The following is a 17,867-nucleotide window of genomic DNA, read 5'->3' as shown; positions in this document are numbered from 1 at the left end:
CATCAAAACTGAGCTGTCCCTTCAGTTACGTCGTGTGTGTGTGTGCGTGTGTGTGTGCGTGTGTGTGTGTGTGTGTGTGTGTTTATCATATGAAAAACGTGATACCCAGCTCTCTAAAACAGTATGTCTGTATATAATTAAACATCTGACCATCAGGAAGTTTATATGACATCTAATTGTTGTATGCGACTAATCACAGCTCAACAGGGAGCTCTGTCATGTAGGTCAACAGGCTCGTTTCAACAGGGCTGCAACAAACCATGGTTTTCATTTTTCATTAAACTTCTGATTATTTTTCTCCATAATGGAATTGATCTTTTAGTTTATAAAAATATTAGAAAACACTTCAAATTTATTCAGTAGAAAAAATGGAAAATTACAATATTTTTCACATTTAAGGAGCAAAAACTAGCAAATAATTGACATTTAATGGCTTAATTATTAAACTGATGATCGAAATCTGATTAATTTCTCTCGATCAACGAATCAAATCATTTCAGTGATAAAAGCAACTTGTACCTCAAAACTAAGGCATGCATCGAATACTGATTTTGTCATTGTCAGTGAAACTGCCGTGGAGTGCTGTTCGGTCAGGTCCCTGCTCAGTTTGTTGTGTGGGACTGTAACTGTGGAGGTGGAGGTGGAGGAAGCCTTACAGTGTGTGCAGCTGCTGACAGAGGAGTCCTCTGGACGGGGGTCCGGCGGTGACTGCGGTTGTCCCACAGGACGATCTGTCCCGAGTATGTCCCCCCCACCACCAGGTTGGGATGAAACCTGGCGAAGCCCACAGATACTACAGGAGACTGAGCAAACAGCCAGAGAGAGAAGAGGAGAGGGTGAGATAGCAGAAACACAACACATATTAATCTGGTGTGAGGTTATTTTGTGGGAAAAATCATGAAAAAGACAGAATCTCGACGGAGCAACATGGTGACAATTGGAATGCTTCGGTCTGATGAAATGTGGAGATAAAACAGCAGACAGTGAGAAAAGAGCACAAACAATGAAAGATATGAAGCGAAAACGGTAACGCTAGACGGAGCGTGAGCGAGAGCGAGTGATCAAGGCGGCGTGATGGGTGGCGGCTGAGGGGAGATAGACGGCGAGGGAGATGATGAGTCTGGTTACGGTGAGGGTCCGCCGAGGAGAGGAGAGAGGGGTGACGCTAGGGCGGAGACCAGACAAAGAGGGGAATTGTAGTCCTCTTTCCCCCAGCCGTTTCACATTACAGCATCAAAACCCCAGCAGCCACTGGAGCGCTCACTGTAGCCTCCATCATGACAAGCGCACCCTTGAACTCCCTCCCTCCCCGATGCCGTGTTTATTGAGTTTTGGTTCCTCTTCAGTGCTCGTCCCATATGGGCTTCTGCGTGCAGCAGCTAGCCTCCCCTGACCCAGAGCCAATGAAGCATCAGCGCTGCGAAGTTATGAGAAATTGTTTCAGCATCGTGGTGCTACAGGAGGGTAAGTGGTGTTACAAATTCATCCCTCCATCCATCCATCTAGTAAAGCAGCGTGATCATGTTGAGAGGAATGATAATTTACAGTCAAGATGGGCCCACGAGAGCATGAAACAAGAAGCTCACAAACACGCAGCACAATTAAAAACAGTTAACTATAAAAACATGTAGCGTGAATTTCGCAAAAGCATTGTTTCCCAATATGGTCGTAGATTTTGTTGGAAGATCTGCCACTGACAGATTTACTGTTCCTGGAAACGATGTGGCAGACGAACAGCTGTGAGACCATGTTTGGAGAGAAAGCTCGTTATTAATTATCAGAACCATTAAAATGAATAAGTGTATTAACAAGTTAATGATTCTAAGATATATGTAACACATTAGTTGAGTTATGATTCCTACTACTGTGATTTGGTTTTTAATAGACAGTAAAACAACAACAAATGTGATTCTAAGAATGAATTACCTCTATGATGATCCAGTAACAGCTCACGTGAATCCTCTCACCTCTAATATTGTTCAATAATTATACTGGTGAACATACAGATTATACACAGAGGCTGCAGGATGACACTGTCGTTATACAGTTATTACAAAGTTATTACGCTGAACCTCATATACATACCTGAAGCACCAGGGTGCACAAAGAACTACTTCTCATCTATTCATTGTTGTCGTAGCATTTTGGTGAACAACCCACCAAGGTTGTCAATAAGACAAACTAGAGAACAGTTGACATCAGTGACCGTGTGATTATAATGTTCCACACCAGTGAGACTGATACTCAAAACGATGGATGACGTCAGATTCAACCGAGACTCAGTACCTCTAGAGAATGGTTATACAGCCAGCAAACTAACTCAGTAATTACTAAGAAATATATTACAAAATTAAAATAGATTCAAGATAAAGTTTCCCAACATTAGATAATCTGCTGGTGATATCAGATCAAGAAAGGCTGAAGTGACAGAAGCCTTCACTGTACTGAATTTAGGATTTGTGGATTTCACTGTTTCAAAAGTTACATTGTTGTCGTTTTAATACCATGACTGAAATAAACTGAATGTACCAAATTTAACATTTGGAATATCTCATGCCTCATTCAGCAGTTTCTTATATTCTTATGTGACCAGATGTTATTAAAAAACAGATGCTAAATGTAAATGTACAAATGGATTTATTGGGACTGATAAAACCTAACTGTGCTGAAGTAGCCTCAGACAACAGGCTCACTCACAGCATTTGTTCTTGCTCCAAGTATATCAAGAGAGTTTAGCTTCATGTAGCTTCTGAGACGACCTTACTGAACTGAGACAACCTACAAGTATTCAATAGTTTAACATTGGTCTTGTTTTTCACTTCTCTCCCCGGCGCTCCCCCTCTCTCTCTCCGTCTCCGCCACCACACCATGTGCGAAGCAGCCAACTCCAACCCCAGTTCATTTTGGAAGGAGACTGGAAAACAAACCATAAGGAAAGAAAACACTCTCTCTTCTTTGTTTCTTCTGAGGAGTCACGGCCTCTGGACGAGTTGCTTCAGATGTCGAGACTCAAAATAAACTGAACTTCAGTGATAAAAATAAAGTCGATCTCTGAAAAGTTCATCTGAGCAGTCAGAATAAAAAGAATTCAGATTAATTAGCAGACGTTAGCACACACACTCACACACACATGGATGAGTCGCCTTTAACTAGATCACTTTTGATATCCGATGATGACCTTTACACTCTGCGGTGGTCTGACAGGCTGCTGTCTGAGGTTTGCTCCCCCTCCATCAGACTCCATCTGTGGGCTAATGAAACCACGTCTCGCCCCCCCGTCATCTGTGTACACAAACACACACATCCACGCACACTCATGCACGCACATGGTTCACCCATCACAAACATTTATCATTCTTGCAAATAGGCTCATTTGTTTTCTTGCTGAGAGTCAGATGATGAGATCGATACCCCTCTCACATGTTAGTATTAAAGCTAGCTGTTCTCGTCCTTACCTAAGCTAACCTCCAGCAGATATGAGATTGGTATCAAACTTCTCATCAACTCTTGGCAAGAAAACAAGTCGACACACATCCCAAAACTAAAGAAGCAATTATTTTTCCTACATCGTCGCTCACTCTGTTGAATTCTATCTTTTTCTACATACTAAAGACACAGAAACCATAAGACGACTATAAATGTGTCATTTCATTTTGTTTATTAAATGGGAACAATCTGGAATGCAACAGACAGTATACTACCTTCCATCTGTTATTATATTGTCTTTAAACTCACCACAGAACCTTTCATCTGATTTATCCTTCCAGTAAAGACCAGTATGGCTCAACTTTTACTATTAACACCGGCAAATAAACACACAAATCCACAAGCAAATAGAAAACATCCCTGCTCTCTACTCTTCCCTGTCGTTCTTCCACCAGTTATCACCCTAAGTAAACATCTCTACCCCACAAGAGTAATGACAAAGGGAAGCCAAATCAAATCAAGACCCCCCTCTATTTGCTCCATATGTTAGTTTAACTCCTAAGCCCTATCAGTGTCCCCATCTAAAGAGGAAAAATCCTGACTACACTCTGAATCCCCTCTTCGAGAAACCACAGGTTATGCCATCATTCCCCTGGTGTACTGTCAGGCTTAGTGAAAGAGCTACTGAAAATTAGCCCGACTTTGTCCCCATGGCACGCTTTGAGGCGCCTGCCAGCAGCGACTTGGACTTAACATGAAAGCCGCTTCCCCCTAAATGGTTCTAATCAAATGTCACATCAGCACATATGTTTTAGAGTTATGTGCCTTTTAAATGTACTGAATGTCATTTGATGCTGAAATAAGATCAATTTGTTGCGCGCTATAAGGAAGTTTATGATTTAAGCTCGAGGGGAATAGCTTGACACTCTAAAGTGGATTCTCAATTTGAATGTCATGTAAAATATTAATGACTGAGTTAAGAGCTGAATTATGGGGAGCTTGATTATGTTTCGACTGGAAGTCTTTCTGTAGACTTTTGATTCATTCATGAAGCTTTGGCATCAACGACTTGAATACTGTTTTTTGGAGAGAATTGTGACTGAATCTGAGGAAAAGTTTGACATTTTGGGGATTATGTGTATTCACATTCTGTCTGAGAGTTAAATGAGAGGTTCAATATCACTTCATGTCCGTACCGTAAACACAAAGCTACTGATTGCTTCAGTTAGCAATCTAAGCCAGAAAACAGTCTGGTACAGAAAACCCCAACACAAGGCAAATTAACGTCCGGTCCATCAGAATCATATGCCTTTGAGCTGATCCAGAGAAATAAACCATCCAGCATAGCTTATTCTCACTTAAAAAGAGGACAAGAGACATGTTGTTGTTATGTCTGTAATATATAAACTCAAGTCAGGGTGAAAACAGCAGCAATATCCTGAAACATCTTTAAACAGAACCTGGGCTTTAAAGCCAGGAACAGGTGCCACTGCCTCACAATGAGCAGCACATCTGTGACCCAGTCCAAATGTTATAATAACTTCAGAACCACACAGTCAGACTGAGCACATTTATCCACACAGAACCGTGATCAAGAATTAATGAGACATCAGAGAGAACTGGACCGACGATCAGTATCGATAATAGCACTGATATCAATAAAGTGTTCTCAACCCCGTCCCTACTAACACCTACAGTATTAAAAAGACATACAAATGAATTAGTGAGTGTTTGAGGCGCCAGACGAGATGTTTCTCACTTCCGATCTCTCTGCTAAGTGAACGTAGCCTGTTGCTAGCTGTAGTATTCATACTTAGTGTACAGAACTTGTACGAACTTTCCCTTTAAATGAAATACAGCCACACTCCTCCCATCTCCTGCAGCTCCTCTGGATTTCAGATTCATAAGTCTGGACATACCAGCCACACGAGCACCACATCTGTCTAAATAACACCTCAACAACTCTCGTGTCTGCAATACTCCCGCTATGATTGCATCTCCATATCAGGGGCTGACTGGATACCGAGCCTGACATTTCATTTCCAAACGCAGAGTGGCTCTGTGGATGGTTCTCATCTCGCATGCGGCGTGGGTCAGACACCTGCCAAGTCATCTCCTGCCAGCCCAGACGGAGAGGATGTGGGGGAGTGACAGCTCCCGGAAGGAAAAGCAGCAGAGAGAGTCACTTCGGTATATTGGGCCTGAGATAAATTGTGGAAGTTTTACAGGGAGACGCTCACGCAGTCAGAACAGTGGGTTCCATTTCTGTCCTCGGGCAAGGTCTGTCCTGTGTATGTGTGTGTGTGTGTGTGTGTGTGTGTGTGTGTGTGTGTGTGTGTGTGTGTGTGTGTGCATGACGGAGAAACTCTCTCACACACAAAGTATCATCTACCGTATCTCACACAAGGCTCACAAGGCTAAGTGCTTCTGGCAGCCCTTATTATATTAATGGGAAGTGTTCTGTAGAGGATAATACACACATGGTAGGCTGTGATGAAAGATGGCACCCAGCGAGGGATTAGGGAGGTTTGGAGGAATGACAGAGGGAGAAAGAAGGCTGGAGAGACTGGAACACTCCCTCCTTTGTTGCCTCCTCTTCTCTTTCGTTCTTTCCTCGGGCAACAAACTGTTGCTTAAGTCGGCTTGGTAAGGCAAGAAATGGATCGAGAGTGCAATGGCGAGAAGAAAGAAGGAGATGGGTGGGGGGGTGATAGGGAACGCCAGACAGTATATCCTCCCAAGCAGATCCACGCTCCATCCCTCCTCTCCCCCCATCTCTCCCCCCTCGCTCACCACACTCATCTGTTTTCCACTCTGCCTTATCAGGACCAGATGGATCCGACTGTCTTCCCTTGCATCCCCTCTTCTCAACCTCCCCCCCTCCTCCCGACCACCTTTCTCCTCCCTTTCTCCCCCTGGCTTCGCTCGTTTATGACACCCCACGGATTTTGTCACTCTGTGGTTTCTGGCAAGGAGAGAGAAATACCAAGCCGAGTCTCGATTTCAGCAGGCAAAGAATGAGGGTTTGACAGAGTGAGAGCTCTGGGAACACAAACAGGCCTTTCTCTGCCTCCTACAGCTCCTTTCCCTTTATTTTCCATATCTTGTTTGTTTGCTTGGCTCACATTTTCACTCTTGCTGGTTTGTGGCTTTAATGCTGGATTCCTGTTATAAATATAATGTATTTGTTTCTATTCTGCTATTGAAACTTAGATAGATATCGATACTATTCTATTTATAGATGTTACAAGTTCCTCCATGGGACATTAATATCAATCCCATTTTATAGGATATGTTGCAACAAACTTTGGTGAGAGTTTTATAGAATTTAAATGACATAAAATAAACATAAAATGAAACTGCTATAGACTCAAATGTTTAATCCCCCTTGAACAATTGCTGTAGTTTCATGGCTGGATGCCAATACTTCTTTTGATACTTCTGGAGAGTGTTTCCTGAAGGTCCAGCATGTAGGGTTTAGGAGGATCAATTCACAGAAAAGGAATATAATATTGTGTTTTAATCAGTGTATAAGCCTCCAGTGTCTACAGTGGGAGCAGATCCTCTTCCACACCACGTGGTCTGCCATGATGCACCGTCACGTTTCTACAGAAGCCCAGGGCAGGCAAACCAGACACTGTCTCTAGAGAGAGCCTTAACCACCACTCAGGAGGGCGACACGTTGCAACCTGAATCTTAAGAAACTGTTTAATATTTTAGGAAAAAGTGATTTTTGTTCTAAGTGACCAAGAGAGTGGCAACATGCTAATTAGTGAGCTTTAGATGAGCTTGTCTGCAGATTTTGACTAGCTCGTTCCCCATTTCCAGACTTCTGCTAAGCTCGTGATAACTGGCTGCGGGCTACAGTTAAAAGAGTGGTATCGATCTCATGATTGTACTCTCCGCTAGAAAGCAAATTAGCATATTTAGCAAAACATCGAACTCCCTCGGCTATTATCATTTCAAAATATGCCAAAATGCTGAATGCATGAGCACTGAATAAAGAACACTGTCTGACTTTGATAATCTAAAGTCATGAAATTGGATTTTTTGCCAGTTTTCCATTCTCAACAACACTTTCCATGCTGCTCAAATGGTACTGGGTCCACAGACTCGGTCGGTGAGTTTTTCTGAGCTCTTCTTGAACAAAGAGAATCACTTGAAAGACTGTCTTAATTTCTCTGTATAATAAAATAATCCAACTGACTCCTACCTCAACACTCTCAATGATTTTTCTTTCTAGTTGCCACAAATAAAACACAGTCCCACAGTTTGAACTTCAGGCATGTAGAAGATATCTCTGCTATGCCGTCTGGACACAACGCAGCTTCATCCTCCTGTGGATTTTCAATCGGGATTGAACTTAGACAAGGCCTGTGATTAATGCTGTTGCACAGTTCTCTCTATAACTCTCTCTACCTTCACCCTCCCTCCCTCCTCTCCTGCTCTGCTTCTCTTACTCAACCTTTCTAGAAGTGCCAAAGGCCTAGGGAGCGACGCAAGGCAGCGAGATATTAATAAAAATATGACTGAGTCCAATGGGATATGACAGTAGCGGCGGGGGTTGTTACAGGCAGGCGTGTGGTTTGGGGGGTTCAGCAGAGGTTTTAAGTCAAACGGGCCCTTTAATGTGGTGTGACTTTGCCCACTTGAGAGGCTGGTGTGAAGTTACAAGATTGGACCCAACTGGGATGGGGTGATGATGGGTCCAACTGCTGAGACGGCCATGCTGAGGGAAGGCACGTTCAACTGGTACCAGAACCCACAGCGGCAGCAGCCCCTTTCCTAAAGTACAAGCCCAACCCACACACTGATGGCTCACACACTTCCTCCACTATATTACAAATCAATGGCTCCTTAACTGGGGTCATGAAACTGCCACAAGCCCTTAAAAAGATCGTAAAAGGCCTGTAGTGTTCTGAGATATTGGTTCAGTTATAGTTGACTGACTGTCTAAAATCAAAGATAACAATTATATTTTCAACTTGTATGTTCATGATAAAGAATATGTTTTACCTTGTTAATCCAGATGTACAAAGTAAAACACCAAAAAGAGCCACGAAAGCTGAATAAAAGGGGAAACAACCAAATATTTGCAAATATAAAACTGCACCAATGTATGAAAATTGTTTTGAACACATGTTTAATGCCCCTACTGAAGACTACTTTAAACTACAATGTTAAATCTGCAGAAATATATTCTAGAAATGCTATTTTCACTTTTTGTTTGAATCCTGAGACCCTTAAACTTAAAGGCCAAAAAGTTCTGTGAATGATTGCAATAAAAAGAGTAAGGTCACTAAACAAGAGCTTGAGGAGAAAAAAAAGGACAGAACACTGAAAGCATACCTAAAATCTGTTGAGTCCACAAGGCAACAACATTTGTCAAACCAGGACCTGTCTGTCCAAATATTGCGTTGCAGTTTATAACACAATATTACAACACTGCTGCACATTGCCAAAAACACTGACACTCCCAAAATCAAACCGACACCAGCATTTACATTTCCACTTTCCACTGCACCAGCATGTCAAGGACAACGCTGATTCAAAGTAAATATAGTTGAGAACAGATAATAGGGTCTAGTGCAAATGAATTAGATCATTACAACAGTGGATAACTGATATCAAAATTCAGCATCAAACAGTCCAGAATAAAAAACCTGCACTGAAAACACCTGAGACGTTTGAACACCACAAGAAAATGTTCCCTCGAGCAGGTAAAAACATTCTAACCCTGAATATGAGCTTCAATGTTGTTAAACAGGCAGTTTCTGCATTGCTATGCTCATTCACCAAACTGCACACCGCCGGACAAGAAATATAGAAGCCTGACCTCACAGAAACCCCGGCTGAAACATGAAGCCTTCTATAAGCCATAGCCTTATACAATAAAGCTCCTGCTGAAGCAGACCTCAACCACAAACCCCAAGCCTCCAATACTGACCCAGCACTGTCATTCTTCTGTATCCTACAGACACACACACACACACACACACACACACACACACATGCCACAGCCTTTACAGATGTGCACAATACTCACATATGCAAAATATGCACACACACAGATCCCTATTCTTCCAGCAGATGAAAGCAGCTTCTGTGGGGAAAAAAATGTCTGAAGTAAGTCTCTAGTGGGCTGCCAACACTAGCAGAGAGCACCAACTCATATATGTTTGTGTGTACCTGCAGTAAACAGCGGGCGTGTATGATTACAGATAGAAGGAGAATGCATGTGAACAGCTTGTTCCTCTAGCCAAGGACGGGAGGTGGAAGGTGAGAGGAGAAACAGGAGAAAGTAGAGACGGAGAGGGGAAGAGGCGCCCGGCCCTGTGGTTTTTGGGGGTTAAACGGCAGAACATGCTCGCACATTAAGAGCCATCTGATCCGCGGCTAACTATAGAGTCGCGACTCTGTTTGCAAAAGGCCCTGCAGAAAGAAAGAAAGACAGAAAGAAAGAAAGAGCAAGAAAAAAGTCTCTCCTCTAGTCTAACCGCTCCTGTGCTGCTTTCATCCAAATCCAAGAGTGACAGGAGAAGTCGTGGCTGATTCCAAATGACTTGCAACCTCTTCTTTCTTTCCACTCAGTTTTATCCTCTACTGTTTATATGGCCACTCCATTTCTAACTCTATCTTTCTATCTATGTTTCTCTATTTTCTGTCATTCACTTTTCTTTCTCCCCTCATGAAAAGAGCGTGGCACAGCCCCAGGCCACACAACCTCCCTGACTTGTAGCAGGGGGGGCAGGGTAGGAAAGTGAGGCACTTGGGAGTTTCTGTACTCTCTCAGTTTTTCTTCTGTCTCTTCTACATCTGATATCACTTCATCTGATGCACATCTTTCCAGTAAACACTCACTCAAGACCACTCTCATGGATATGAACAAGTTTGTGCTTGTAGAAGTGGTTTGTATGTGTCAGAGAATCACAAACAATGTTACAGGTAACAACTTCTCTGTTCCAGTGAAGGCGTCACCAGCTCACCTCTGCTGGAGACATTTGCAGCTTATTGCCTTCTTTTGATGAACCGAGCATTTTATCATCTGCTTACACAAATATCCTTGTTCACCAACGTCTTATATTCAGACACTGACAATTCACTGATCAGCATGCTCAGTAAACCGCACTGTTAATAAAGTCAGATGTACAGTACATACTTCCTCAGAGTGCCACATGGAAAAACTACTGGATCCTACAGCTACAAGATGCATAGCTGTAATCTATCCGTGAGACCACATGGATTTCAGCAGCGACATAAATTATGGTGCAGTGAAAGAATGGAGCGTTTTAAAAATCCATTATGGAGCTGGTCTTATATGGCAAGCGTCATATCGAAATATTTGCACGCAGCGTGCGGTCTGCAGGAATATGTGGTTCTGTGTGTGTGTTTGAGAAAAAGTGAGACATTTTTTTCCTGAGCTGAGACTTGAATTTGAGATTACGTGTGAGCACTTCTAACGTTATTTCTCAGCAGTGAGGTGAATGCCTCTGACATTCATGCTTTCACAGGTGTATTTCCTCACTTCCAGTGACGTGTATGAGGAACACTTGTCAAATATTGGGAAATGCAGCACTGCTGACATTAGGCATAGCATCAATGTGGGTGGGCTAACACACACATGTAGCACCGTTGGATTAGGAAGTGGTAGGCCACACCACATTACTACCAAAACGTCTCTATATGGCCTCGCCTGTCTCGTGGGAGCCGTGAAGCCCTCACACCCAATCCCTCCACCCATTCTCTCCTCTCTCCCTCCCTCTACCATTTTCTCAGTGTCATTTGTGATTAGCATCCCGCCCATCAGTGGGTTTCTTTCCCACCAAAACTAAACTTTCTTGCATTTAAGCTGACCTCCAAGTGGCAGCGTTCACCTATAATCCAATTTCCAATAAATACATGGGGCTGCCTTTCATTTACCTCCTCTTTACTCTCTGTTTAGTCACAACGGTGCTGTTGTCATGGAAAAGTGTGGAAAAGAGTTACAAGCTGTAGATTATTGGATGCAGCCAAACTCAGGTTGCCAGGTAAAGCCTGATAAATAAAGGAGAAGCTTTTGAGTGTGAAATTCTGAGCTGCAAAACAGGAACACAAAAAGAAGACTTCTTGTTCTTTTTTCCTTTGTTTGTGAGTTTATACTTGCAACTAGTCGTGCACAAAACAGGAGGACACAAAAAGAAAGAGCTCAACTAACTTTTCCCCTCCAACGACCTGCAATCATGACTCGCATCATGTTCCACAGTTGAGGTTTGATAAGTATAATTACCTGACAGTGAAAGACGTACTCTGGCGTGGCCTTCTTAAATTTGATGTTCCACACTAGGGCAACACCATCCGGTTCATGAGGAGCATCTTCATTATTGTTATAAGAGGCAACCAGCAACTCTGGATACTGAGAGCAGGAGGAGGAGGAGAAGGAGGAGGAGGTGATGAGGGAAACAAACAATACAACAAACAATCTTTTAACAAACACCACCGTTATCGCTGCTAAGACTTCTCTGAGCTACACACACAGGGCTACAGGACTCACCTGAGGGGACCAGTCAAGGCAGGTGATCACACGATGTTTCGACCAGTGTTCATCATAGAATAATCTGCTTAAGGACAAACTGGAGCCACTGCCCGAGTCTCTGAGAGAAAGATCCGTGAGAAAACAGTCAAAGGTTACTTTGTGAACAAACCTGAAAACAGCAGGTTTGTTCCAGTCACACAACAGACACAAAATAGGTACCTGCCAAGAAAAAAAATGCTTCTGTCTGCAGGAGTCAATTGTGATCACTGCTAAAGTATCTCAAGTGTAGATATTTACAAAGCGTACTGGCCATAGTAAGTACAGAGGAGGAGGAGAAGCTTTTTTACCTTAAAACACTGCAGACAGCTCCTGTGACAGCTGCCACCAATCACTGATTCACAGAGCTACACTGCAGTTTACTGACTTGTTAAATGGAATTATATATCAAATCATGACTATTTACTGAGATGTATGCAGCAAAAAGTAGTCTTTAAGGAACAAAGTGTTTCTGTTTAACAATTAAAAAGAATCATTCAGTAGTCATGATTTCATAAAAAGTTTAGAGCTGCAATGATTTGTCAAAGGAAAAGGATATTAAATCGTTTTGATAATCAATTCATTGTTTGTCACTTTACAAGCAAAAACGTCAGAATGTTCAATTTCTTAAATGTATGTATGGATTTTAAGAATCTTGGCATTTGGACCGTTGTTTGGGCAAAGGAATCAATTTGGCGACATCACATCACAGTGATGAGCATTCTTCTAAGATTCATTTAAAATGAAAATAATCGTTAGTTGCAGCCTACTAAAGTTTCAAGTCAGTCCTCAACAACACCCATTGGCTGATTCAGCATATTGACTTGACATGAGAAGAATTTGGAGAGAGAGCTGTCTGACTGGCTGTCCATCCTTGTTGCCTGCGGTCAAACTAGATCCTGTGCTGATTGCCACTGGCCACTTCAGACTGTTGCATCACCACAGTTTCCAGGCCTTTAGTTGTAGATTCTGTACACTGAAAAGTGCTAATGCTTCACTTTGTCTGCAGCAGTATGTGAGAATGAACAGCAGTGGATGGAACAAGGTAGCGGACTGTAGGTTATGTTGTTACAACTTCACAAATAGCACATCCATGGAAAAACGAGGAGGGCTGATGTGAAGAACTGGGCCATGGCCTGTTTTAGACATAATCTCTATTTGACCACAGGCTTGATGCTCCTCTGAGGCTGCAGTGGTCAAAGTTGAAGTGAGCTGGTGAAAGCTGAATTCTTCTGTAATAGCAGCTCTTGCACTTATGACTTATAACTTCAACCAACACTTTGATAACCTCCATTTGGAGACAAGCTTTCAGATGGCAAGACAATGCTCCTTAGGACGCGGTGGTTGTCAGTTCAGAGGAGTTTTTAACCCCCTGAGAGTGTGACATCAGCAGGAAGACATTTATTTTGAAGAACAAAGCAGCTTCCAGGCCCCTAGAGTGACACAGTGGGCATGAGTCAGTCTGACAGAACATTTCTTAGTTGGAGGCATGCAAGTAAACACTCACATGTGCTCTCTCACATCCAAACACGCCTTCCCTCCCTCCCTCCCTCCCGCCTGCTCACCCCTCTTTGTCCTCCACGTCTCGGCCACTGTAGTCAAAGAAGATGTCACCGTCTTCGGCCAGAGCTCTCTCCATCACCCGGATGCTGCTGTCGAAAAAGCTCTGAAACTCAGAGGAGTGCAGGATCTGCTGCCTCTCTTCCTCCGTCAGCTCCCGCAGAACAGGAAATGAGCCTGGCAGACGAACATACAACATAAAAACATGTGCTATTATCGAGTCATCGCACAAATATTTAAAATCATTTTTCTGTCATCTTCTTTCTTCTTGTTCTATCTTTTCTCTCCTAAAACAATTAATAATGACATCACACTTTTCTAAAGCATGTGGTGACATCTTATATATATGCTAATGCCCATATTCAAAAGATATTACATTTACTCTAATCGTAAGAGAAAGTAAAGAGGCAAACCATCCTGTCAAAGAGGCTGGAAGAAGAAAATGTTTGGCCCTTTACTTGGAAACTTACTTAAGATTATCAAATCAAAGTACTGTAAAGTTTCTTATAATCAATATCAATATTAATGGACAGACTGTCTGACTAACTTGTTCTCTATTCTAGATAGCTGCATCATATCTCTATTATTTATCCATATTAACAATAAATAATAATTCTTTTAATGGCTGGTCATCATGATTTAGCCACAGATCATTTTATAGTGATGTCATTTCATCCATCTAATGGAATTACACAAGATATCCAAAACTTTAAGGCATTTGTGAGGACTGTGCCCACTAATCAAATATAATAAATTCCAGTAAAAAAGTATTTGACATGATGTGTAAAGTGAAGGTATGTTCCTGTTTTGAAACAGCTGTTCAGGAGCCTCAGACTGTGAAGGGTCCAGTAATTACTGACGACAGTACAGATATCTTACTGTATCTGACAGTACGCAGTAAAATATAAAACACTGAGAACATAATTTGCTTCTGATGTCAGATTAACAATTCACTTCATCTCTATCAAAACCAGAATCACATCCAGGACATAATAAACTACAAACAGTCCCTAATGCATCTTTTCTAATAAAACCCTACAGTAAGAACTTCATAAACAAGAGGAAAACAAAGCCCTCTGAGCAGCCCGCCTCCCTTTGAACGTAATGGTCGCACAGCACGGCGTCCTGTTTTTGAAGTCACTGTCCCCAAGCAGCACACATGCGATTTTTACGCACACAAGCACGCACAGACACACACATATCGACCTTTACCCTGCCTCTTGACTTTGATCCCCCTCCATCCCTTTGTATTTCTTACGAGTTGTCAGAAAAGACCCAGTGAATCGAGTGGCAGAGATCAAAGGCCAGACCTTCTAATAGGCCAGGATGGAGAGGAGACGGATGACTGTGTGTTTATGAGTGTGTGTGCGCGTACATCTGTGTGTGTGTGTGTGTGTGTTTGACTCACACCCGGTACAGTCAGGACTGTGTATGCATGTGAATATGAATATGTTTGTCCATCGTGTGCTGTGTTTTTACTCACTCGAGGCCTTCTCTCCATATTTTACGACATGAAACGACCACATACGCATGCAGGCACACATCGTCCATGAGTCTGGACTTTGAAGTGTGGTCGGGGAGGTCAAGTGACAGGTTTTTAATCAGTGCTGACCCCCACATGCCATGGAACTGATATGCTGGACCCGCCTTAACCTCCCCCTTACCCTCCATCTGATACACCCACTGACTGGATGTAGGTGTCACACACAAGTGACCGCGTCTCGTGACAGTTTGACCAACAACATGTGAGAAGTCGAGGGAGAAAGATCGTTCTGTGTCGGGCAGCTGCCACGTGATTTGGTATCACTTTATATTAGGGTACACATATTAACCACTAACTAGCATGAATGTAAGTAGCATATTGGCCCTTCATGTAAACCGAGTATGAAAGATTTAATTGAATGTTATCTGGACACAATTAACATTTGCAGATATTTGTTTTGTTAGTCGGGGTGAAACATTCCATCAGTCTGGATCTATTTCTTCAATGATCAACGATGTGATCACAATTCAACCGTTTTAGCGCCTGTCAGATAATTGCAAGCAGCCATGAAAACGATGATGATGATATGTTCATGACTCTCGGGAATCAATCATCAGTGTGCAAATATGTTTTGATTTTAAGGAAAAAACAGGTCAACAGACAGAAAGAGCATCTGACTCGACAGTCTGCTAAACTGTTGCTCTCCCTAGAGCCACATTAGCTGCTCTGTTTCAACAATGTTAGGCTCAAAGAAAAAGTACATACAGACTAAAATTCAACGATTGGGTGTTCAGTCGGGAGAGGCAGAGACTTGGACCAACAGTAAGTAAGAAAAACTATAAATAATACAGACAAATTGTTACGGTATGTGTAGAGGAAAAGTCCAATCGTCCTGAACTCAATCAGTCACACTTATGTGCAACTATCTGAGTGTGTTTTTTTTTCTTTTATGGCCAAAAAGAGAAGAGAAAGGTGCAGCAGCTTCTTCTGTCACTGATTCAGTTAACATGGGTGATACAGTCTCAAATCGATGGAAGACCCCTGAACTGAACTGAGTAAAAATCTTATCATGGTAGAATTTGTGATATCTGCAAGGATCACTGCAATTACAATAATGGATGATGTTTATTCTTCCATCATCCATCCATCTTCCCTTTGTACCTTCTTTGGTTTCCCTGTTCTCGTCATCATCTGGCTGCTCCGACTCGGGGCCCGGCTTCGCCTCCATCATCTCCTCATCTTCCTCTTCCTCCTCTACTGAGAGAGAGTAAAAGAAAAAGAAAGAGAGAGAGAGCACTCATGTTAATCAACAGCTGTTCCAATTTTCCTCGACCTCCCGCTGTGTGCTGCCTTCCCCCCCTTCTTACCAAAATAATCACTCCCAGACATGCACCGGTACACCTGACTAACTAACATTTGCTCCAAATGGGTTTCATTTACAAACACACGCACTCGTATTTGCATTTCTTCCTTCTTTTCCTTTTTAAGAAAACAAAAACATGTGAAGCATAAATGCTGCAGAATCTCTGATACGTTTGCACACAATATCAAGCATTAGTTATTGTGTAGAAATATAAAATAAGCCTGAGCTCACATGGTCTGCATGTGTGGACATACTGGTCACTCTGCATGTAAATCAAACTCTCTCTCTCTCTCTCTCTCACACACACACACACACACACACACACACACACACACACACACACACACACAGCAGGAAATGTCAGAGTTGTGTGTGCTCTCCTTTTTCTTTCACCTTTGACCCCAAGCAGAAAGTTCCAGTGATGTGTGTGTTGAAGGGGATTCCCTGTGCATTCCCTCCAATCAGGCTCTGCAATTAAGCTTGCCTCTCCAGTATTTATTGTAAGTGTGTGCATTGTGAGTGTGTGTGCATTGTGAGTGTGTGTGTGTGTGTGCGCGCATGTTTGTGAGGAGGTGGGGTTCAAGTATGAAGGGTTACTGTCAACATAGGCACCTGCTTGTGAGCTACTACCCCCATGTCCAAGCCCCCCCACACCCCTCGGGGTATGTGTTGGTAACCCTCGCCAACCTCTCCTCCTCTTTTTTGTCCCTCCCTCTCTCCGAAAACAGATGCCGAGAGTCGGGAGGGGCCTCTCAGAGGACCTCTTAACACCCTGACACCGTGACCAGACACCTGTGGTCTGCCAACACACACACACACACACACACACACACACACACACACACACGTACAATCCGTCTTTTCTCTCTCTCTCTCCAGCACACACACCCGGAGCCCTCGCCTGCCATGCCAGGGGTGGCGAGGGGTTAACTGGCGCAGGGTCAAGCTGACAACAGTCGCTCAGTCCAGTGGGAGGAAGTGACTACATCACACTCTCAGACGTGTCATGTCTCTCTCACACACATGAACTCACACACACACACGTCGGGGTGTGTTTAACTCAGTTGGAGTATGGCTCGGGGGCGCTGTTGAAACCACTCGCTTGAGGGCCGCCCTTGCACCGGATGAACTGTCCATTTATCACTCGGACTCGCCTGAGCTTTTGATGAACTCACTGCTGCTCTTTAAAAGGTACAAATGCGATTGTAATTGGTGGAACACTTCAGCGGCTGCATTACTATGATTGCACTCATTTCTAGCCTTATTTCGTTTGATATTTTAGCCTTCCCAGTACGTCCTTCTCTCACCCCGTCTTCATGTTTGCTTTTCTTTGTCACTCCCAACTTACAGTTTTTGATATATGACTTTAATTTTCATACCGTGTGTGTATAATAAATGACTAAGCTAAATCAAACACATGGCGGCCAGGCTCAGTCCAAGTCAGTGGTTAACAGCCAGCTGTAGTGATCCAAACACCAGTGACCCAC

The 17,867-nt window shown here is 43.0% G+C and overlaps 1 protein-coding gene across 20 annotated transcripts in view; it reads right to left on the bottom strand.

The window, feature by feature from the left end:
- The window catches only part of LOC119015564 (cytoplasmic dynein 1 intermediate chain 1), a 54,551-nt gene that overhangs the window by 15,070 nt on the left and 21,614 nt on the right, over nt 1-17,867 (bottom strand). For 14 of the 20 annotated variants that reach the window (XM_037091664.1, XM_037091750.1, XM_037091758.1 and 11 more), the window contains 6 exons: nt 16,179-16,274; nt 13,540-13,711; nt 11,957-12,056; nt 11,693-11,818; nt 9,473-9,529; nt 657-803 (listed from right to left, as the gene is read on the bottom strand). In XM_037091664.1, the coding sequence (XP_036947559.1) occupies nt 657-803; nt 9,473-9,529; nt 11,693-11,818; nt 11,957-12,056; nt 13,540-13,711; nt 16,179-16,274 (698 nt within the window). The remainder of the gene's footprint in view (nt 1-656; nt 804-9,472; nt 9,530-11,692; nt 11,819-11,956; nt 12,057-13,539; nt 13,712-16,178; nt 16,275-17,867) is intronic. The other 6 variants (XM_037091790.1, XM_037091798.1, XM_037091808.1 and 3 more) reach the window with 3 other exon arrangements.

Source organism: Acanthopagrus latus, chromosome 3 (assembly GCF_904848185.1).
Source record: "Acanthopagrus latus isolate v.2019 chromosome 3, fAcaLat1.1, whole genome shotgun sequence".
NCBI classification, from domain to species: domain Eukaryota; kingdom Metazoa; phylum Chordata; class Actinopteri; order Spariformes; family Sparidae; genus Acanthopagrus; species Acanthopagrus latus.
The sequence above is the reverse complement of the archived record's forward strand: the minus strand, read 5'-3'. Positions and strand labels throughout refer to the sequence as shown.